At 37.8% G+C, this 25,062-nt stretch overlaps 1 protein-coding gene across 3 annotated transcripts in view; it reads right to left on the bottom strand.

Moving 5' to 3' along the window:
* The window catches only part of SLC25A13 (solute carrier family 25 member 13), a 102,768-nt gene that overhangs the window by 10,370 nt on the left and 67,336 nt on the right, over positions 1-25,062 (bottom strand). For all 3 annotated transcript variants that reach the window (XM_069859678.1, XM_069859679.1, XM_069859677.1), the window contains exons 12-14: positions 24,927-24,979; positions 23,766-23,846; positions 11,510-11,650 (exon numbers count right to left, since the gene is read on the bottom strand). In XM_069859678.1, the coding sequence (XP_069715779.1) occupies positions 11,510-11,650; positions 23,766-23,846; positions 24,927-24,979 (275 nt within the window). The remainder of the gene's footprint in view (positions 1-11,509; positions 11,651-23,765; positions 23,847-24,926; positions 24,980-25,062) is intronic.

Raw genomic sequence — 25,062 nt, forward strand, 5'->3', positions numbered from 1 at the left:
CTTACAATAAATACTTCAGGGGAATTAGTGCCCAGGTCATGCATCTATGAAGACATTGCAACTGATAATGCAACATAAATCAAGAGAAAGAAAAAGAAGGACAGTAGGGCCAAAACACTAACTCTTGGGCAGAACAATAACAGGATGACTTATTTGTGATTTTTGAAGTACATATGGGATCTGGGATACAGTTTCTTTCAAGTATGTTTCAGCTTTCACTGTTAAATTTGCCTTGCTATCAGTTTTGTAAGTGGTACAAACAGCCAACAAAGTTACCTGCAATACAGCAGGCTCCAAACTTAAGAGGGTGGCAAACAGTCAATGAAAGTTTTGGGTTAGCAACAAGCTATCAACCGTTTTTTAAGCAAGGGGGGAAGCAAAAAAGCCACTAGGAGAAGCAACCAAAATTAAATAACAAATAATCTCCATGTTCCAGCAGCAAAAGGGACTCGCAATTTGCCTTTCCTCAATATGCAGATCCAGAGGACATCAGGGCCTGAACACACCAGGACCAGCAGGAAGCCACAAACAGGAGGTGGCTTTGGAAAACGGGTAAAATCTTCCGAGCTTGAGAAATAAGTTGTTTGTTGATGAGCCTAAGCCTCTTCTCACTGAAGAGAAGATGGAATTGTGGTGAAACTGGTTAAGGCTCAACCATAAGCCCTCCTGGGGTGCCCTTGTTACTCTACCTCTCCTGTGCAAGCCTACCAAGGCATGGTTCACTGCCACAAGTTTCACAGGGGACATGCTAATATCTACAGAATTTAATTAAATCTAACGATATGCCAAGACATACCACTAAGCTTAGCTTGTACTATAACAGCAGTTAAAATGCAGTGCTTCTCCAAACTGGATGCTGGTTATCAAGCAAAGATACAAGAGCTGTATGGTGTCAGAAAAACTGAAAAGTTGCCTTCAAAAGGCAGTGGCAGTTGGGTGAGCAGGATAGGTGATGCTAAAACCAGGTCCTGCAAGCCACTTCATAGGAGATGATAATAAGTGCAGTTTGCCATCAGAGAATACCTCTGAAGAAAACATTTATCTAACACCAGCCCCTAGATCTTCTAGTCAGACTTTCTGTGGTTACCTAGCAAGCACAAGATGCCCTGTTCCAACCCCAACTGCTTTCCGCACTTTCTCAGCTTATTTCTTGATGTTTTCAGATCGAGAATTGATCACTTCCCCTGACATCTGGTTCAGAGGTTAATGACTCCTGCTGTTAAGACCCTTTGCCTTGTTGTTCAGCTGGATGTGTATGATTTATGCTGCCAGTCATTGTTTTTAGCTATGCCTTTTGAGATATACTAAGGAAAAATGCCATAAAGGAACTTAAAGTGCTGCCATTGCAGTCAGTTCCCCCATGCTGACTGGGGTTATCAGCCAAGGAACAAAGCAATGTTGGGCTGGATTCTCCTCTCAAAGTTACCTGCAAAGCCCATATTCTTTACCTTGAGGGCACAGAGGAGGTGGGACTTTTGTATTCACCATAGACACAAGAAATCTATGCAACAGAAGGCCATTTTACCGTTTACCTTTAATCTTCACATAAAAAGACAAGACTAGGGTTTTACCAAGTTCTGTATGAAAAAAATAACTTTTTAATGATCAAATGTCTGCACTGTATTTACCTCACAGAAAAATTATGAAACTCACTAATGAAACGTTCACAGACCAACGTGATTCCTTCAAAGATTTATTTTTAGAAAATAAATCTTTCGCAAGGAAATCACGTTGGCTCCTGTGCCGTCTTCATTAGTGAGTTTCATAATTTTTCTGTCGAGGTAATTACACGTGCACGACGTTTGATCATTAAGTATTTTTTCATACTCTGAAATATCTCGACATAGTTAAAATAACCAACGGAAATCAATGAACTCCAAATCCAAGCAACTCTTAACTCAGCCTAAGCTGCTAGTATTCTTCCCCCTTCATTAAAATGTTCTTTTTCATGGGTCAAAAATGGCATATTGTTAGTATCAGTAATAATATATGTTCAGGAACGGAGAGGGAGGGATGTCCATCAATTTAGTTGGCTTAGTGTAAACAAAACCTGGATCAAAACTTGGATCCACTTTAATAATATCCCAGTTTGGCTCCAGTCCAGCATCGCAACAGTCTAAAGCTTCCCCACATCGTTCTGTTTAAAGTCTGGGAAAGCATGTTTAAAAGCAGGCCTCATTTAACTTCAAGTTAATCATCTGCAACCAGCCTAGGCCAATTAGGAAGGCTTAGGAAGATTGGCCACAGTATCTTGAAAAGCAAAAGAAACATGTATTTTACTTCTCGCACCTTTTTGATGCAGACAACATGCTGAAAGCCAAAGGGAGTTTTAATCAATCCTCAGAAAGCTGTAAGGATCATCTGCCCGAGTTTATGCTGGCAGCCAAAGTGCAGACCTGCCAGGCATGAAATTGTTGGGAGATGCTACACACCATGACATGCACCTCCCTCATACAACAGCCAGTTGCCTCTCATCTTCAATCTCTGTAATAACCTTAAGGCTCTTAATTTCGGATAGTATCTCACCGAATAAACCAAGGGAGGAAAAAAAATCTGATTGTCAAAGATCGGGATAAATATGCCCAAGTCGGTGCCGGGGCAGATTCTTTAGCGTGCTAATTCCTGCTTATACCAGCTCTACCTGCAAATAAGGCTCTAAACAAACTATTTCTACTACAAGGGGAGGGTAATTATACTGACAAAGGCACCTCTGTGTCGGGTTGGGCAGAAGGAGCCGGCAGGTCTGGGAGACGCGGGCTTAACCTAGTCTCCTGCAGTGAATGCACATTGTCTAGTGCAGGGGGAAAAATGCCAGACTGGGGGGACCTAGCAGCATTCAAGACAACAGTGGTGCACCTTGTCTGAGAGGGTTATTTAATGCTTCTGGCACCTGTACTTACAGCCACCCCCTCTTTTTCTCCTTTACAGGTTTAGAATTTATTTGGCATATATAATTGTTATTTTGATCCTACAGCTACAAACAATAGGCAGCATGTCATTTCTTGATAATTTTGCATTCTTCTTGGGTTTACTACAGACTTAACCCTTTGGAATCAGAGCCCTAACAGCACCTAACAGGTTCTGTAACAGTCAGTCGAACATTACTGGCATTTGCTTTCAAGGACTGTAATTTTTTCTACTACAAAATGACATTGCCTTAAAAGCTGCTATAGGTTTTTTTCTTCACATATATTTATACCAACCAAAATATCAAACTCATTGAGCACATCAAAATGCTGATTTCAAATGCTGTGCCAGCAATTCAGATTCAGTTTGCAGACAAAAATTATAGCACTTCTTAGTCAGAAGTGCTTTTTTTGTTATTTTCACAGAAAATTTCCAAAAAGCAGGTTCTCACATATGAGAACACAGCTGCAAATAGGCACCGTGGATGCAAATTAATGTAACTCCAAACTTCCAGTACTGTGTTTCTTATGTTTATCATCCTGCAATAAATCCATAGCTTCCAGAGGTGAAATACCTCAGCTGTTATCAAAACTACAAGGCAGAAGTGCAGTACACATCTTGTCACCTCAGATTACACGTTCCAGGTCAATACACCAGAAGCCCATTTATGAAGCTGTCAAAAAAAGAAGAGACTTTTGGCAGCTTTTCTGACCAGTGTTGGAAATACAAACTGTGTTGGTGCTATCAGCCAAAGCAGGAATCTGAGCTAAATACCTTCCAGTAATTGTAATCATAAATATTGCCACAACTGACATATCCTTTCCTCGAAGAATCATTTACCACTGTATTATTTACCACCTTCTTGGGATCACAGAACAACTTTGTTGTGCAAAATTATGGAGTGGCGCTGCCTGTTGTGCTGTAAAGTACTATTCAGAACGATTATTCATAAAAAGAGTAATATTTTACTAAACATATGGCAGGCATTATATGGATATGAGTCTCCATGATCTACAAAGTAAGTAGATTTATTTACAAGGTGTACTTACATGAGCACTTTAAAGAGGTCTTTTGTAACCAAGAGAATATAAACTCAACTGACTTTAATTGGACTTTATGCATATTACTGTGTAAGACAGGCAGAAGACAAAAAATATGTCAGCTAATCTTGTATGATCACTTCAACAGTCTGCTGTGACCAGAAATTAAATAAAATCTACTAAAAATGCTGAAAACCAGAAATGTAGCCTTTGCCATTCCTGCCAACACAAATAACATTTTGCATTAGGTTAAACTATATTTTCCCTGACTGGGATATGTTGTCTCTCTATTTTTGAGAATAGCTGTCATCTACAAAACATCTGTACCTAAAGAAGAATTTACTAGTTGTAAGCTTCCATGCCCTGGTGCTTTCACAGCAACAATTACTAGCAGAAAGAATAAAGAGGACAAATAGAGGAAACAAATTCCTTCTGCAAAAGTGCTGCAGTGTGCCACCCCAAATGAGCAGCTGGGGTTTGAGAAGCACAGTGTTTTAAAACACTTATTTACACAAGTAGTTCAGAATTTTAGACAAAGGCAGAAAAAATATTTGCTTTCTAGCTTTTAAGAACTACAGGGGTTCAACCCAGCAGTTTGCTTAATGAGCTGTATGTGCCCAATCTTTTTATTGCGGAAATTAACATGCATTTTTATTTCTAAGTTGCATATCATTACAGGATTCCTAGTATTGGAACAACCAGTGAAGGCACAGTGAGTCTGAGAGGAAGCTTTGACTTCATACTGTTGTCCTTATTATAATGTACAATTAGTTGGAGTGAAAAAACCCTCGCCTTTTTCCAGACCTACTGGTCTTTACTTCTTTGATGAGGAAGGAGGAGAAGGAAAGGAAATCTAAATTTATCCGATCCGGACCTCTCCTTAAACAAAAACTTTTAGAGTTACAAAGATACACCAAGATAACAGTGATCATCAAGGACAGTTTCATCAAAGCACTAGGATGGTACATTTCACTGTGCAGAAGGTTGAACAACCGTGTCAGAAGGTCTGCATGGATGAAGAAGGAACTCTTGATAGAGCTCAAATACAGAGAATAATAAGGAAGCAGAGGTAGGCATGGGCTGCCCAAAAGCACTACAGAACCACTGCTTAGGCATGCACCAATGGAGTCAGAAAAGCCAAGGGCCAGCTGGAGTTAGACCTAGTAACGGATGTGAAGGTGGAGTAGAAAGGGCTTCTATAAGCACAGCAGCAGCGAAAGGACAAGTAATTAAATTGTGAATCTGTTGCTCAATGATGGCAGGAAACCTAGTGACAAAGGACATGGGAAAGGCAGAGAAATTTATTTTGCATTGCTTTTTACTAGCAAAATCTGCCCATAGGCCTCTCAATTCCACAAGCATACCAGAAAAGTCTGCAGGAGCACAGCATTACCTACAGACAGACCACTTAAGCCATCTGTACGCACACAATATGGAAGACCAGAAGACAGATCTCTAGTGGTCCCCAAATAGCCGTTTGTGTCCTTGTGAGGCTGTTACTACTTTCAAAAGGTGCAGTCAGCCCTAACGAAGGGAAAAAGGCATCTTGAAGAAGAGCAAGAAGGAAGATCTGGAAAACTACGAGCTGTTTGGGCACACCTCTGTTCCTGGGAGGTTTACAGAGCAAATACTCCTAGAAGCCGTTTCCCAGCATATGAAGGGCAAGAGAGAGATTGGGAACAACCAATACAGATTTACCAAATCACAGCTCACTAACCTGTTTGCCAGACCTGTGGATGAGGGAGCAGCCACAGACGTTGCACACCTTGACTATAAGCAAGGCTTTTGAGACAGTCTGCCACAGCATGTTCATAGTTGGTGGAACCTGAGCTGCACTGTCAGTGAATGATACTGAATTGAGGGAGTAGCTATTGTGCTATAGGGCATGGCAGCTACTTAGAGAGATCTTCACAGGATGGAGAAACAGGCTGACAAGAACATCATAAGATTCAAATCAGCAAATGCAAAGTCCTGCCTCTGGATTGAACAGCCCTACACAGCAGTACAGGCTGAGCTTGAGTGGCCAGAAATCAGCTTTGAAGAAAAGGTCTGGAGGGTAATGGGGGCTGAGTTAAGCTAGGGTCAGCAACACCTCTTTGCAGTGAAGCCTCTGCCTAGGCTGCAGTAGCAGGGGTGAAACGGACGTGATTGTTCCCCTCCATTAAGCACTGGTGAGACCACACCTGGAGTCCTGCATTCAGTTCTGGACTCTCCAATACAAGAAAGATGTTGCCGCACGGGAGTGAGTCCCATGCAGTCATCAAGCCAGTTGGGTAGTCCATGGTATAAGAGGAGAGGTGGAGGAAACTCAGTGACCTCAACTCCAAGAAAAGCAGGCTGGGGAGGAGACATTACTGTTTTCTTCAACTACTTGAAGGGAAGGTGCAAGGAAGACAACTCTTCTTGGAGGTGCACAGGGAAAGGATGAGAAGCAATGGACAGAAGCTGGAACATGGCCAATTCCAAGTAGGCATTAGGAAAAGGGTGAGGGTTTTTTTTTGTTTTGTTTATTTATTTGTTTGTTTTAAACCATGAAAGTGGTCGAATATTGGGTCTGGTTGTCCAGATGACCTCCAGACTGCCTTTCAACACAAACTATTCTGATTCTAACATCAAGTCTGCAAACAGAGCAGAGACATCAGGCAGACTACTACTGTGAATTGTTTTGTGTCACCAGAATAGTAGGATGACCCAGAAGAACATTACTCTCACTAATACAGAGCAGCATCAAAACTACACAACCCAGCTTCACAGTCGTCTTCAAATGGCTATTCATTCGGACTAGAATGCTGGGATAATTACAATCATAATCAATACAAGATTCACTCAGCTGGATGCAAAAAGGGTTTAAATAGCATTGCCTTTGTTAATTTGTTGACATGAGACTAAGATTTATTTGTCTGTGCCTTGGTTTTCTCTGTTAATGCAAGACAGGAACACTGAAATTACCTATATTGGGGGTGGGGCATTTTATCCTAAAATCCATAAGAAGTGCTTCCTAAGTAGAAATTAATATAAAATATAACAATTCAAACAACAAGTAGTAGATCCTGTTAAGACATGTAGGATTTGCCTCATGAAGCTAAGACTGACACATAATTCTTCACATCTTCTGGCTGCAGCTATAATTAATGAAAGTACATTCTTCTTTGCTGACTGCTGTATGGGACTCTTACAGATTTTCACCTGAATTTCAGCATAAAAGATCCACAGGATGTAAGCAGAGCACGCCAGGTTGATCTACGGTGGTAAGAACAGCTTTCACGATGATTTATTTCTGAACTGGGAAAAGACAATTTTCACTGCAATCCTTGCAATGTGGTAAACAGAACAGCACCAAAGCAGAGTGAGAGAAAAGCCAGTGTGCAGTAGACTGGATGACCACCCCTGATTTAAGAGGTTTGTAACATATCAACACAGAAGTAAACTTACATTGACGAACAATGGAAACACTTCAGCTCTACTGTGAGCTTGCAGACTGACTAGTAATCACAAAAAGCAACCTCTCGCGAATATCCATGCTCCTATTTGGAAAAATTATCATTATCCTAACACCAGTTTCAAGTTAACATCATATCTTCCGGGTTCCATCTTCCTGTGAAATATGTGACATCCCTCCACTTACTCTATCTCAATAACAAGGCTCTTTGCTCCACTACTGGCAGTACAGACAAATCATTCCTCTTCACTCTCTGTGGATTTCACCAGCCAGCTGTTAGGTTGAATGAACCCTTTTCTTCCCATCTCAAAGCAAGACTTTAAAGAAAATTCTGTAAGAAGCTTAGGATCCTGTCCCTGTGCACAGCTTTTCATACTATCCTGCCTTACTTGGTCTCACCTAGAGAGTGGCCGTCTCCACCTTTTCCAGGGACAGAGCACCACAGGCACTTCATATCCATTAATCCAGACATCACAAGTGATGTATTTGGGTGATCAGTGGAGAAAATAGCTGTGGAAAACTCCAGTCAACCTTTCTTAGAACAGTTTTACAAGAATTTCTAACAAGTCAAGTGGAAAAGGAGGAAGATTATGTTCTTGAGCCAAAAGTGATGGAGTTGTTAGTTTTCGTTGGTTTTGCTTACTTTTAGCCACAAAAGAAGAAGGGGAAAACGATAACAGAAAAGAAATTCAGGCCATACTAAACAGTAAAAAATGAAACAAAAAATTTTTGTTATCAACTATGAAATGAAATATTACATTTAAATTTTGGACTGGCAAACAATTTAAAAACAAACAAAACCCAAACTTAAGGGGAAAAAAGAAATCCATTTATTTCAAATTAAAAAACCTGCAATGAAAATCTAGAATTTTGCTTCCAACACTTACAAAAGAAAAGTTAATCAGTTGGTCCTAAATCATGGCTAAGATAGACCAGTGTTTCAGTAGTTGGAATACACATGTGAAGGCCCATCAAGCCTATAAACAAACTCCAAGATTCACAATAAAACTGTTTTCTAAATCAAGCACCTATTCTTGTTCTTCTACAGCAGTATGAATGGAGTCTTGCTTCAATCTACTAAAATAAGTACGTTCAAGTTTTGAAATACAAGCTTTGTCTTGAGACACAGAAGACAAAGTTAAAGTCATAGAATCATAGAATAACCAGGTTGGAAGAGACCATTCCTATCAAACACTAAACCATGCCCCTTAGCACCTCATCCACCCATGCCTTAAACACCTCCAGGGAAGGTGACTCAACTACCTCCCTGGGCAGCCTGTTCCAGTGCCCAATCACCCTTTCTGTGAAGAATTTTTTCCTAATGTCCAGCCTAAATCTCCCCTGGCAGAGCTTGAGGCCATTCCCTCTTGTCCTGTCCCCTGTCACTTGGGAGAAGAGGCCAGCACCCTCCTCTCTACAACCTCCTTTCAAGTAGTTATAGAGAACAATGAGGTCTCCCCTCAGCCTCCTCTTCTCCAGGCTAAACAACCCCAGCTCTCTCAGCCGCTCCTCATAAGGCCTGTTCTCCAGCCCCCTCACCAGCTTTGTTGCTCTTCTCTGGACTCACTCCAGAGCCTCAACATCCTTCTTGTGGTGAGGGGAAGAAAATAAAGACTTAAGATGCAAATGAAAGAGTTGTTCATGTTAAAGTGAACAGCATGAAAAGTACTGAAATAGACACAAATCTCTCATTCCTGTTTTACACTTTCAAAGCTAATTTGACTTATTAAAAGGACAAGCGTTCCACATATACTGAGATATTTCAGTTCTCATTAGTAGAACCACGTGTTATTATCTGATGTACACTTGGTCATCACGCACACTAAATTAATTTACTAGAAGCACTACCAGAGAAGGTAGCACCTACCAAATCTAGTTGGCTGAGATTCAGTTTAGGCCATTAATGCCTCTGGGCAGTGTTTTCTGGGACTCCTCTGATAGACTGATGGGTGAGCTGTCCCATGAAGCCACTCCTCCTTTTGCCTGGATACAACCATCATGAGGAGCCACCAAGTGAGCTGGTCTGGGTTCAAAATAACGAAGCCATAAGGAGAAGGAGTCTTGAGTTTCCTGTTCCAGATCATTATGTGGCTGCACCAACACTCTTGCTGGAATAGGGGAAAGATGACTGATTTGGGGTTTTTTTGGCTACAGTGCCAAAGTGTGATAGCAAAAACCTGTCCCAAACCAGAGCTGGCTTGAACACAAGCCTTCTTGTGTGGCCTGTGCTTCGATGAGTGGATGACTGTGATTGTCAGGCTAAATCTTCTAGTTTTGTACCATTAGCCACACTTTTGTGAATCCAAACTAGACATATAAAAAGGCATGAACATAACAAGTGGGTTGGAGGGGTTGAGAAAGACAGAAACAGAGATAACAGAAGAGTAAAAACAAAACAAAACCCTCTGTGATTCTTTTTTTCTTGGAGGTAAATGGACTTAAATGAATGAACCAATGAAACCATGTAGCTTGTGATTAAATAACTGACTGTTTCAATGCAATATAGTGCTGCAACCAGCTCCTGTCCTGGTGCATTCCTTACAAATATTCAGCAAATATCTACTCCAGAAAACAGAAATAACCCATAATACAATCCAAGACATTAACGACATTTAAAATTTGAAAAACGCAGCAAACTCTGCTCAGCCATCAAGAGTAGGTGTTGAGGGGAAAAAAAAAAATCTAAAAAACACTAACTTCAGTAAAGTAGTGATCACACTTTCTCGTTCTATGTTTTATGTTTTGTGGTTTTTGTTTTTTTACTAGTCCAAGAAAAAGTCAGTAGTTGCCCTCCATTCCTGCACAGCCTCAGGGATGCAGACTATTTACCATATCTATGTTTTCAGTTGTAAATGTTGACCTGATCAACACCATAATGACTTTTACTAGGAGTTTACACAAAAGCATGAGCTTCAGTAAAACACCTAAAAAATTAGCAAGTCGATTTAAAGGGAAAAACAACTCTCTGGCAAATCCCATTCAGACCTGCAACTTCTCTCCAGGCCAAAACATACATACATCTCCTTCCAGGCAGGCTTCTTCTTTGTAATGTTAATAGAACAATTTAAAACAACTGGATGCTTAAAAATGGAGACAGAATTTAAATATTGTGGAGGAGGGGGATGGAGGCCATTTGGTGGTTTTTGAAGCGTCTTCAGTTTACAGTTGCCGCTGTAAATAAGAAACAGAAGAACACTGCCTCCTGCACCAGAAATACAGGGACAAATGGGTAGTGTTAAAGCTCTCTTCTGAGAATCAGTCTGCAGAATCTAAAGAAACACCACACGGTGCTCTGTAGTGTACGGTATTCATTATGGATTTTGTGTCAGTACTGTGTGTAATGGCTATCTCGAAGTACTCCTAGACCTTTCATATGCTTCCATATCTAATCCCCTTCATCTAAAAGCAGAAGGCACAACGTTAATCCTCTAAATTATTTGCAGCATACATCCTACTAGATTCCACAGAAGATGTTTCTAATCCTGCTGCTATCTAACATTAAACCTAACTTCATCTCTATGTTTTCATGTATCTATGTAAGGAAAATAATGTAGAAATCAGAATTGTAGTGTGTAGTACGCATTCATAAAAGCAGCTTTTCCTGATATTATTTGTGGCAATGCTCTTCTAAACTAGCAAGGTGAAGCTTGCTTTAGTAGTTTATTTTTATGCTGGGCTCCCACTGTCTGTATTTATTGTGCTGCAATTAATTCCCATCATCAGATTAACAATGACATATGGGAAAGTTGCTGAATCAAACACAATAGAACAAAATCACAGCTCCAAAACTGTAAGCCCTATATCATAAAGCAGACTGCAGGCAGAACATCAGGAATTACAAACTAATCCTCAGTGAACAATACTTACACCTGCTGAAGTGAGAAAAGAAATCTAAGTAAGATTCACAAGAATCACATACTTAAAAACACAAGACAAACTGTTTCTTCCCTTAATTAGAAATGAAAAAACGAAGATATCACAAAACAAAGAAGATTTTTTTTAAAAAAACTACAATCATGTCCACCTATGAAAGTTTGTGAGAACAATGAAATGATTTTAAAACATATTCATAATTGGCTTTTAATTCATGTGTGTAAATATATATATATATATAAAAAAATACCTTGTAGAGACCAAAGAAGCCTAAGTCCCGTAATACAGTGAGGGCACTAACTCGTGGACCAGTAGTAATTTCTCCAGCCACCTGTAATCGAATCTTGACAATTTCCAGTGGATTGGTAAAGATCACTTGAGAACCTCCAGCCTGAAATTAAAAGTGGAAGGCAGTACATTAACTCATTAGATCCTTTGCAGTGCATGCCCTATTACATTCAAGAGAAGACATTTTTAATCCTCCTGCATTCGGTTAAGCTATTAGCAGACGAGTTCTAGTATTAGTTAATAAACTGCAGCTCACAAGACAAGAAACCCACCCCTCCACAAGACGAGTGGTCAGGAAAAAGTCAGCCACTGCAAGACACTGTATTACATCAGACAGACACTAGCTCAATTCTTGCTGCAAGAACACATTCACCAACACCAATTTATGCAATACTGACATGCTAAGAACACTGTAAAGCAAGTAATGAAGTGAAAGGAAGTATTAATAACTAAGTAAAGTAACTGAGAAGTGCATACTAGTACTTAGTAAAAACATCCTATTGAAGAGTAAAAGTCTGGCAGAAGCTTTTCAGTTTTGGCATGAGTTCATAAAACAAAGAACACATGGATTCCAAAATACAGATAACTTTTCCATTTTTAAAACTCCGCCAATCTACCAGTTTCAGTGCTACTAAATGCTGTTTGATTCAAAAGTCTGAGCTCCACATCATTACTTATGCACCAGGCAGTGAAGGAGATCTACAGATTGAAGGCTTCCATTTATGAAGAACTACTAATGTTTTTAGCATGTCAGTCTCCATTTGTTGGGAAGACGTCACTCAAATGATTTTGAAAGTTAGTTTTAAAACACAACAGTGACAAGCATTTTAAACTCCCTGCTTGTTCTAGTTCATCTCATCCGAAATACACACTGCAGGGCATAACCTTTCTGTTACACTGACAGGTCCCAAGACAAAAATTCAAAACAAGAAAAAAAAAGGCAACACCTTTTAAATACCAAGTGTATTTGAAAAATACTCCTTCAAACTCCACCTGGTCCAAATTCAACAGTGCATCATTTTAACTTCTGTTAATTTCTTAACGATGTGTCCCAACAGCTATGTCCTTCCCTAGGTTCTGAAATCCCACAAACTATGCAAAGGACAACCCTCACCCTCCCTACAATGAAACAAGAACAATTTTTTTCCTGGAAATTAATGACTAACATGAAATAAGCTGTACTTAAAAGCACTTGCACCTAGCCATATCTAGTATGCAAACACTATGTGCACATCTTTTTTAAATTACCCAAATGTTAAAAGAATTAATCATAGCTCAGATCAACTATCATTCAAAATAAAAAATATGCACAGTAACATGGTTTAAATAATATGCTGAAGAAACGGCAAATCACATGAACAACTTCTCTTGTCTGCCACTTAGACTGAGCATACGCAGTGTGGTTACAAATTAAAGTCTTTACATAACCCCCAAAATATCCCAAATGTTTCCTATTTTGACCAGAAAAAGCATGCTCCTGTGTAACTCAACTGGTTTTGACTTTCAAATTGGCATTATTTAATTTAACTCCTTTTACCAAACCAGAATCCTGGTACATACAAAACTGCTGTTCTTGTTGCCAGGAGAAATTAGATTGATAAATTATTTGGAACATAAGCTGACTTCAGTTTTGCACTGAAACTGAAACATATTATGTAAGTAAGCACCCTAAACAAAGAATTGTGATGGTTTCTTTTACTTATTTACTCACCTTGCGAAGTCTCAAATTAAAAAAAGATCCTGGAAAGGCCTTTATGGTAAATTACAAATTCCTCTGTAATAAATATTTAGGTCTATGTATTACAAATATTAAGCATTCTTACATGCTCTTACATGTATTTTCTTCTTAAAAGGATAAAATCTCAATTGCAGATGACAATGCAATTGGCAATTCATTTGCAAGTTTGCTATACCACAGCCGTCCTCTAAAATACGCTACTTAAAACCCCATACCAACTGATCTGTGTCAGCACAAACAAACCAGTATGATACTCTTGCAGTTCATTGTGCCACGACTCCATAGGAAGTGTTACTGGAATTTTCACTACAGGAAAACCATATTAAAATTTAAAAGATGACAACAAAATTAAGTTAAAATTATTATTATTATTATTACACCAAAACACTGAGCAATTTAAAAATCTATTAAAATGTTTATAAGTTAATGCCATATTTAAAGAAAGGAAATGGAAGAATGTAACTGATTTTAAAGGAGAACAAAGGCAAATAATTTCTGAATTCACATGAATGGGTCAGGTGCTAGCCTATGTAAATGTTTACATTCGCCTGTTCAGCCTAGCTGCATTGACAATTGCATCATTAGATGTTTGTGGCTCTGGGCAAATTACACAATACTTCCCCTGCTTCAGCTTGCTCTTTGAATAATGAGGATGCTATTATTTACCTACTACATTCAAATTTTGTAAAACACTGAGATCTGCATGCACCAGGCATTACTAAAGACTACCAGTTTTGCTGCCCATAAAGCAGGTCAGAAGAAACACACTGGAAGTTTCCAAGTAAGTCCTTCCACAAAACTGCACAGGTACTAGCCCAGAACTCCCTGAACAGCCTCTGAATTTGATCAAAGATATACTCCAAAAATCAAATGGTGAATAACTGAAATGACCCAGACAACACCTGACAGAAGGTCTCAGTAGAAGGGTTTCTACCACCTGCCTGCTTTGTGATAAAGAGGAAAGCTGATTTATCAGCTTGTACTGAGGCAGTTCTAGTAACAAGTACAGTTGCCTGGTGGGGAGCTTTTATCAACCTGGTTTTTAACCACATATGCTGGTAACTGCAGCTCCTTACTCTCAAAATGGGGTGAAGCAAACTGAGATAGCTACCATATTCTCTAATGAAATGATTTCTTGCTTGTCTACTACTGGTAACTCCTATTGTGTTATTCATCATCATAGTATGCAAGTGTCTCATAAATATTAATTGTATTTCCTCCCAGCGCTCCTGTGAGAAAAGTACAATGACTCTAGTTTTACAAGAAGGAAATTTGAGGTAAAGAGGTTAACTGAATGCTCAGTGTCTGCATCCCTCAAGCTCAAACACACACAGCTTCTGTTTCCAGATAACCTGATGTCCAAATCAGTAGCCTGAATCAAAATAACATAGCTTGTGTCTTCTTTCTGAGTTTTTTCATAGTGAATGCTAAGAGTGAAATCTCATCAATCTGTTCTTCCCAGTCTGATCAAGGTGTTGGTATAAAACATTGCAGAAAGAACAGACAAAACATCAGTAGCACATCATATCACCTTGCTCATTCACCCTGCTTGGCCAAAACTTGAAGAACATCATTGTCTTGTTTGCTAACTTTCATGTATGAAAGTGTATCTCATTTTAACATTTCTAAATATGCTCTCAAAGGTCAGAATTAGAAAGCAACTTTCTTGGGTTTTTTCCTTTCTTTGGTTTTTTTTTCCCCAGAATAAACAGTTTAAACTCAGGTTGCTCAAACATTATGATTTTTCCACTAAGTGTCACAAAATCAACTTCATTAACTGGTTAATATATACTTAACAGTAACACCAATTTTTCTATACTGAAGCTACAAACCTAAATACCCTCAACTCTGAATTCCTTATCACCTCTTCCAATACTTTTTTAAAGAAACACATGATCTGCCTGTAAAAGCAAATCTATTACTTTTCAGTTATTATTATGTGATGAAAATAAAAACTGCAATTTTGAGTTATTTATACCGGTAGATAGCTAGATGTATTGCATAGGTAATTATCTGTAAGGGCCCATGTTATTCTGAAAGAATTTAACATTTGACCTCACCACAAGCACTTACGGTCTGGTTTGATATACAGGAAGAAAATAAAAGGAGAAGACCTCTGTCATCCAAGAACTCCTCATACACACACATAGCTAGAAATCTGCATGCCCATAAAATGTTCAACGTGCTTTAAGAGACGGACAACTAGCTACACATCCACACATGTGAATTTTTAAAAACAAGCTGGTTTCTTTTACTTCATTTTTGCAGTTCTTCAACTCTGTGCTTGGTAAGATATCACCCAACACCTCTCGATGGCAGTATAGTCTTGCACAGTAATACAGTACAATGTGCACAGTAATACAGTAATACACATGCGACAACATGGAGAAGTAGAAATAGCTGAGGCATTTTTTTTTGTCCATGGGGAAATAAAGCCCACTCCATAGTGAAAAAAAATTAGTTTAATAACAACCGCTTAAAACCACTCCAATTTAAGAAGTCAAAATGTTTTCCACTTCTTCACACATTCGAATCAACTTTTAACACACTTTACTGGAAAATAAACAGATTTGCGCACCGCCCCCCCCTCATTACACCAAGACAAGAAATCCCTGTTCTTTTTAATGTAACTGCATTTTGTGCTCTTATGAGATTAGATAAGAAATGAGCACACAGACCAAACACTCCTAGAGCTTGCAAATCTCCATTTGAAAGCCTCAGTGTACATTCTGAAGACAATACAGCTAGCAATTCGGGAAGAAAATTCTGTTTTCCATTCCACAACAAAGTTTTAGATTCTTTTCCTTTAAGTGGCTCCTGACCATCAGCTGTTCTTGTGCTTCTAATTAGCCTTAATACCACCTTCAAATCACAGCCTTCTTCCTGCTCTCAGTTATGAGCATTCAGGGTCAACCTAGATCTTCTTCTGCATCCCATTCAACTTGTCACATATCACCTTCTAAAGTTTCATGGATGAAGAAAAGATTAACACTGCTATTAGTGTGTTAATATTTCCTAACAATATTACTCAGGGACAGTAATTAAAACAATTTACGGCAACTATTAAAATACATAGACAACATATTATATAATTATCCAAAATCAACCTCTGCCAAAGAAACTGTCTACCATTCCTTGGTTACTTGTTCACTTTACAAAAAGACAAGCAGGTGCAAGTTCCAAAATTTTTAGTCAACTGTTTATCGCATTCAGTCATACTGAATATCGTACGCTGTACCAGGCCCTTAATCCTTGCCAGTTGTCAGATGCAGCTTGTTTTCCTGTGCATTTGCTAGCATCCATTAATCCTAATTAGAGTCAAGGTTCCTGAAGTGCTGAGCATCGCACAGACACAAAATAAAGATTGTTCCCTGTCATAAAAAAATACCTAAATTAGAAACGCACTCAAGAGATGCAAGAATGGAAGAATTACCATCCTCATTGTATAATAAAGGCCAACCAAGGTACAGAACCATTCAATGATTTACCACAAAATCACATACTAACTCTATGACAGAACAAGGTTTAGAAGCCAGATTTACGGAGTGCCACTGCAAGTGCTCCAAACTACCTATAGAAGTTTTGGTGTTTGTATCACAAAAGATCCCAAGAACATCAGATGAATTATGTGGAGCAGCTGCAGAGGCGATTTCATTATGGACTTGCCCGTTACCAGAAGAGCTACCGCGTAACAGACATCCCTCCAAACCAACTGTTTTTCCTGCAGATTTCAAAGGTGATAACCTTAATTACATGGCACTGTATGCCAAGGGCAAAGCATACTGGGTTCTCAAAAGCTCAGTTCTCTGTTACCTCTTTTTCTGATGAAGCCAGGCTTCAAAAATCCAGACAATGCATCTCATACTATTTTGTGTCCTCTTGTCTGTGGTCATATCTATACAGGATTCTGATGATGCTCTTTAGCAATGGGAGTTCATCTAGTAAATACTTTTTCTTCAGATCACAAGATTTCCTGAGCCCTGAAATCATCTGCTTTTCACTACCCCAACCAAGCTAGCATAGAAACAGCTTTCATGATGCTCAGGCAGAACTGTGTTTTTCTCCAGCTAATCTTACTTGCCTTCCAAGGGCAGCCTTCTCTTGGTCTGGCTAAGGTTTTATTTTGAGCAGCTCAAACAACGAACGCTGCTAGAATCTCAGAGTCCTGTTACATCCATTTGTACATAAAACATAAAGCAAGCTCCTTCAAACACTCATGTAAAAATGCTCATAAATGGAATTGCAATTAGTCTGAACAGAAGTACATTCCTGCTACTGCTTCAGACAGATTTCCAAGACTCAGATAAAAGTTGTGACACTAGTCCTACAACAGTATATTAACAACCTTGCTACGTAGAAACAAACAAGAATAAAGTTTGTTTATAAGCACTGACCAAATCTGCAGTGGGGAAAAAAATTAAAATTGTGGATTTGATATTTTCCACATTATAGATAATTCAGTTCTCAGAAGTCTACTTGATTGGCATTATAAAAGCAATTAAGTTACAGACTTGTCAAATATGTTAACATTTGGTTCTGTCTGCTCTACTTGTCTATTTTGACTAGTTGTAGAATCATTTAATGATTTACAGACCTTTCGAGTCTTAAGGCATGGTAGCTGTATTAAAATTGTAACCCATTATTTCTTGGTCACATCATACACTACTATGAACTAATAAGTATCTTCCTTTTTCTCAAAGAAAGAGGGATTTTAATTCCTGATCTGAAGCTTTGCGTTTTTTTGAATCTGCACTGGTTAACACTAAAATATTTTATTGCCAGTAAAAGAAGGAGTAATAGGAGAAATGGATGTATAATAAAATATAATTTTCAAAACAAATACACGTTTCAAGCTACACTGTATGTTCATATAAAATGTTGCAGCCCTTATTTCTAATACAATAAGCAAAAAGAACACATTTCAAATTGAAATAATATCATATATGTTTGTTGGAAAAAATGGGCTTTTTAACAGTTCAGAATTATTTCTTTCTGCAATCAGAAACATAGCAACCTAACCCTATGCATCCTTCCTTGTTTTAAAGTTTGAAAAATTTCCTTTTTCTCTATTTATTTAGAGGAAATGAGAAGGAAGAGGACAGGAAAAGCAAAAGGGGAAAGTACCTCTAATCATTATGGGAAAATACTTTTGGAAAAAAAAATCAAAATTAATTTAGCTAATCCAAAAGGAAAATTCAAAATATAGTGAAATCATGTTCTGCACCACTCCTTACTGCTTTCAGGAATGACTAGTTTAAATGGGTGAAAATTTCAGCGAACTACTTTTTAAAACAGTCAAACCTGCAAGGAAATGTGGGGTGAGGTCAAAGAAAAGTAGGAACTCTACACCAGGAACTTCCCCACCCTTTGGTACAACCTCTTCGAAGGGCTATCATGTTACTGTATGTTGTCTTCTCAAACTTCATTATAAGACTTAAATTTAAGGTTAGCTGGGAATTAATCAGATGCAATTAAAACAGAGCACCGCTGAAATACAATGGCTTTGCAAATATGAAGTTAGATGTAAGTCTAGATCTAGCTGGGGTTTTTTTGTACAAAAAGTTTACAAATAGTTTAAATCATTTCTGTATGCTGAAAATAAACTACAATAAAGAGGTTAAGAGGAGAAACCTACACTTTAGAAGTACCTAATTAATTACAATGTATTCGGTTACATTATATTAATTATATCAGACTTTAAATCTAATTAATTTATTTAACAAGATAAATTTTCCATTAAAGGAAAAGAGCTTTAGATTTAATAAAGGAAAAAAAAATGTATCAGGAGCTTCTGAACTTTTCCTGAAACAAGAAATGTGAATGTTGGGCTTTTACACATGTAGGTAGATCTCCCCTTGAAAGTAAGGGAAGTTAGGTTCCTTGACTAGAGAGAGAATAGATCTCCGAGAATAAATCTGTGCAGAGTTCAAGAGATATATGCCATTTGCTTTTAAATCTAATGAGAGCAATCAACAAGTATCTCAACTATACCAAAACTTTTCTGTGTGAGAGCAGTTGTTCTTATTTTTTCAGATATACAGTGCAGAGATTCCCCTCCCTGCCCCCAGTATATATAATGCTCAAATTCATTTCATAGCTCAGCCCTCCTTGTCAAACAGAAAGAACTGTATGTAATTTAGGCTTCTGAGTAATGAAAGCAAGTATGACATCTTCAGACTCCTTTAGCCTACAACTTAGAAATGTCCTAATTTTGCAAGTAGGAGATCTAAGAAGTGTGGGAATTGCAGTCCATACACCCTCTATCTCCACTGCAATGCCGCAGAGAAAATGCAGCTCAGATGTGGACTTATCTTTCTTACTCTCTGAAACATAAATGTTGTTAGTAGCTTAATAAAACATTTGCACTGGATCGGTTATTTGGCAAAATTCATCTGGAATTTCACCTCATTTTCCTTTATAAAAATTAATTTGGGACTGCATTTTCCACTTTCTAGATGAACTCCATTGTAACCGTACCTAATTTTTATGTTCTATAGCAGAGTTGAGGCTGTCCAAGCAGGTCCAATATGTTTTAACTTTATTACGATTACTATAAAGTCTCTAGAAATACACCTAAAATTGTCTTGACAACTTAAATAAAAGCAGATCTGTACAGGGTCTGTAATTATACTTCGCTACATGATTTTAACTGGCTAATAGTGAGCACACACTGAACAGCTGGGAAGGAAAAGTCTGTGTGTGCTCAGAAAGAGGAGGGACAGCAGAAGAAACCATTAATAAAGAAAAATGTTTTTCTTTCTTCTTGCTGGAAATTAAGCCTCCAATTTACCTATATAATTGTATTACTATATGCAGATGAGGCAAAATAAATTACACCGCTATTTTTTTTTAGTCATACTAAAATAGTACTCCTCCGTTCTTCTTATTAATATTTATGTTATTTATGATTACTCTTTATTTTGCATCTTTGCATCTCTTTCCTGGTTACTTCCAGACAGACAATATAAATTTTTTGATTACACATGGAACTGCTGTACCTAAGGAACTAAGCAAAAATACTGTCCCACCTAAAAGCTTAGCGTTAAAGGCAACTCCTCAACCCCCTCAAAATAATATTTATGTCACTTTTATATACAGAGTTTTTACTTGGTCAATATAATTCAAAACATAAGAATAATGACCAATGCTGTATCAAAGAATTCAGGTTAATTTTAACAGAAGCTTTTAAGTGAATTAATTTTAGAAGAATCAAGCAGCTAAACTCAGTATGACTGCTGATTATTTTTTATTTAAAATACAAAATAAATTGAAAGACTATGAAAAAAAACCTTACAGAAACTTCAAGATTATTGCCACCGTAAATTGCCATCTTTTTTATTAAAGACTACCCAAGGGTAAGTTACAGCATTAGCAGAAATCAATCCTAGCATATCTGTGCACTTTTTCATCGTAGGAAGTTAAGTCAGATTTGTAGTTTCGATGCTCAGCAGATCTTAGCGCTACAGTATCATTATGCTATGTCTCGGAACTGGAGCTTTTCACTAGTCTAACAGTAATAAGGGCTATAAGGGATTTGCATGAGTGATGAGAGACCTAAATGCAGAGCAGACCAGAGTTCATGGTGGGTGTTGGGCATTGTGCAAATCGAAGTTGCACATATATTTTTACAGGTAACAAATACCATATTTACTAGGAAAATCTCTTACAAACAAAGGAGATGGAAATTTTGAGTTAGTAATTTACACAACAACCCTCCTTAAGATTCTGTACATAAAAGGTTATACTTTTAATTATATTCTTGGGGGTCTCAAAAAAAAAAAATCAATCTTAACCAACCTATCACTTTCATCTTCACTTAATAAAAAGTTATGAAACAGGCTGTTAACTGCACTAAGTGCCACGAGGTCATGAAGTAAAAGATCTATTTTCTCCTTTTCTTCTTTTTTTTTTTCTTCAGGAGAGAAAACAATTTACAAAACAGAAAAAGCCTTGTTCAATGAAACAATCAGCTTTTAGTTACAAGTGCAAAAGTCATCCATGTGTACTAATTCTCAGTAATTATGATGCGAAGTGAACTCCTCGGGGACTTAAAAGTCAAGCCTGGCAATGACTGGGCAAACAGCTGAGGGAGCTACTCAGGTGATATTGACCCCTTCAAAGCCCTTTGTATTACTTAACAAAACAAACCATCCAAATACCTTCTTGGCCCTCCTTTTCTTAGGTATTAATGCTGTACTGTACTCAGAGGGCTGGTATGTAAAACATTAAAATCTAGCATGCATCTCAGCACACAGCTGTGACACAAGCAATGAATACACTACAAGGAAACAGAAGCACAGAAGAAGGAGAATTTAACATCTGTGTGTGTAACACAATCACAGCCTAGAGCGAGATGTGGAGAGAAAAGGTGGTAAGGCAGGTGTCCTTTATAAAATTCATCATAGTTGGCCGCCTCTTTTTAGACTCCAACACATCATGCACACCTGTCTTCTTGCTTCCCATATAAGTGATTACTATATTGTGAAATGAGGTAAAAATCCATAGCTGAAAATTTTCAAAAGCATTCATCAGCGTCCCTACTGCTTCCACAGTAAAATCACAGGTTTCATGTTGGATTAATCGGGGACCAAAATTTAGGCCAATACAATGCTGAAAGCTATAGGGAAAAGCTTGTCTTTAGCATCTCTTGCATATATTTACACCATGAGAGAAGAATTCAGCCCCAAATCGTAGGCACTGCTTGTACTGACAGTCTCTGTTGCTAGTTTTGACTTATGTTTAACATTACAAAAAAACCAAACTCAAAGACCACCTGCAGAAAAGACAAGTTCCAACCTATCTACCTGGCACTAGACTATGCCTTTAAGTGGAGCACTCCAGTTAAAAGAAAACTCGTGGCTTTCTGCCACCGCACGTCTACTGCTACAACTTTATGCAGCATCTCATTGTTAATACATATTTCAAATATCAAATAGGAAAAGCCAACATTTACAGATCATATAAAATATATCTTCAGCTACCTATCTCTCAAAGCAGATCCTTAGTTTACAATGAACTACTGGCAAAAAAGCGTGCTGCAGCATTCTCATGAATGACATGTCTCTGTAAAGAGTGCTTTTTGTACTGCATTAAAAAATTCACAGCAGTCTGTAAAAATAAAAACTCTAGATCAAATGACACTTTAAATGAAAACTTTGCTGAATTCTCCATGGCTGCTATATCTATAAGGTATTTTATTAGTGTAAGGGGCAAATACATTTTACTCTGCAAGCACTTTATTGCATTTTTCTTCATTTACAGCATGCTTTTTATTTAAGGCTTTAGAGACCCACATTCTTCTCTCCCTCCCCTTCTTTTTTTTCCTCCCCTGAATGCTCCTAAAGTTACAGAACAAGGGGATCCTACCTGGCAGTCTACAACAGGTCAATGATCAAACAGAAGGAGCAGTGAGACAGCAGCCAAATCCTGCCCCATCTCCTGAGAATTACAGAAAGCCAGGGCTTCTCAGCCTGTAACGCAACCGAGCCACTGCACCCCGAGGCTTAGATAATCGTAGCATACTCTCTGCAAGCACATACAGCACAAATCTCCAGACCTACTGAGGTTAAGACACAAGCATTTGGTTTTAAGTTGCTGCTCACTGTAGTTTTCGACACAGGTAGAAGCTGCTTGAAAATGTGACCCCATCTGTCTTATGACAGCAGAAACAAAGATAGACTGAAAATATACCAACACTGTTCTGCCCCAGTGATCAAAGCCAGTTTAAATAAACACTGTTCTTTATCTGTAAAGTGCACTGGTCTTTGAACAACTATTCATTTAACCTAAAGTATTTACATTTGCTTCAGCAAAATCAATACACCAGATAAAGTAAGCTGTAATATGAACAGACAGAACTAGACCAAACCATGAAGTATTATCATTTTCCCAATAATATGCCAGTTGTTCATTAAGATACTACTTCGTGAAAACAAAATACTCTTAAAACTTAGTGGGTTTTAAATACAGCCTACATTCAAGAATGCATTATGTACTGAACTAACATTACACAGCCTACGTCTGCTACAAACTCAAAAGAAGCACGAGTACTTTTTGCCATTTTAAAAAGCTAGTATCACTGCAAAAAGTGAAAATGAGTGGGCGCAATAACACATCAGGAAAGAAATGACGCGGCAGAGTGGGTGCCACAAAGTAGTAACTAATTATTAGCTTCAGGAAAGGTTAGCATGAATCCTTTTTAGGCCATAAGCTACAGCCAACGTGCATAAAGACACAGTCATTATTACAGAAACAAACTCCAAGCTGCGAGAATTATACAGAGCAGTTAAAAAGGCATGATGCACAGAAACATTTACCCTTTTATCAAGAATGGCTGGCCTATCTAGGAGAGAACTGAGATGTTCTAGTAGAGTCTGCTCTTGAACTGGATCTGTGGTTAAACAGAAGCCTCAGTCCACATAGTTACTCTTACGCAACACACCTTCATGAATCTCATATGAAGGAAATTAAAGATACTTACACAGCCACCAGCAAGAATTTCTGCAGCCAGTGGGACAGAGCCATCTTTCGCCATAAACTTATCTCTCACAAAATCATTAACCTTAAAAAACAAACAGTTATTAAAGCTGATAAATTAAAAGGTTGGAGAAAATGCTCATGAGGTGCAAATTCTGTGCAATTGAAAATGCAAGTACATCCATGAAACTATCAAGCTAACAGATAGCAAAAGAATCTCAGATTTCATATGAAATATTTTAAAGCTGACTATGTTTTGCTTTCTAACAAAGATTTGCAGCATAAATCAATCATTTACTATTGAAAAAAGATAACAACTACTAATTAAATAAATTCATTATCTGAAAATTAATGAGAAAACCATTTAAGATTTTAGAAATTCTCACTAGATTTAAAAATTTAATTTCAAATTAATATCAGAATGTTAAATAATATGTTTTAACATAATGGTAATGCCATTAAAAGCACTAAATAGCTTTTTTTTTTAAAAAAAATGCATATTACTAACCTTGCTGAATACTAGCTTATTGGTGAATAAAAAATACATTAAGATTGGGTTACAATAAGAAATTTTTCTGCACCTAAAATTATTCAAGAAATAACAAAACTACAGAAGTAAAACATTTAGGCTAAAAAATGCATGCAAGCAATTCCTTTCTTACCCACTTCACTACATGTTCATATCATCTCCTGTTGTGCTAGAATTAAATACATCAGAGCCACGTGGAGATATAAAACCAAAAGCCCTCCAAGTCCAATAAAAAATTCTCCATTTTTGCTAAGAAGTGAAACCAAAGGCCCACTCTACTTACAAACAAGCAGATGAGCCGAACAAGTTGAATAAGCTTGTTATATTTTGGAGTGAGTCCAAAAATAAGTTTTCAGTAAGGCTCTTAATATGTACATATATATAGTATATACATATGCATGTGACTGGTATGCCACTTGTAATATTCACAAGTGAGATATAAAAAGTTGCTTTGTGCTTTTGTAATTAAGTTTCTATCAAGCAAAAAGTGATGAAACACATTCTACCATGTTGCTGACACATTAAGGATAAAAATTCCACATTAACATTAAGGATAAAAATCCTTAATGCGCTAATTGTAATTAGATGGACTTTACGATGTGGAGAAATGTGGAAACAATCCCTTTGCAAACTTACGGTAAGTTTTATGGCCTTCTCTGGTGCTACACCTAAGAGCTGCGGTAACAGACCTGTAACACGGAAACAGAGAATTCAATGCATCGAGTAACTTGGTATTAACTAAACAAATCAACAAATACATGTAGAGATCACC

Source organism: Phaenicophaeus curvirostris, chromosome 6 (assembly GCF_032191515.1).
Source record: "Phaenicophaeus curvirostris isolate KB17595 chromosome 6, BPBGC_Pcur_1.0, whole genome shotgun sequence".
NCBI lineage: Eukaryota > Metazoa > Chordata > Aves > Cuculiformes > Cuculidae > Phaenicophaeus > Phaenicophaeus curvirostris.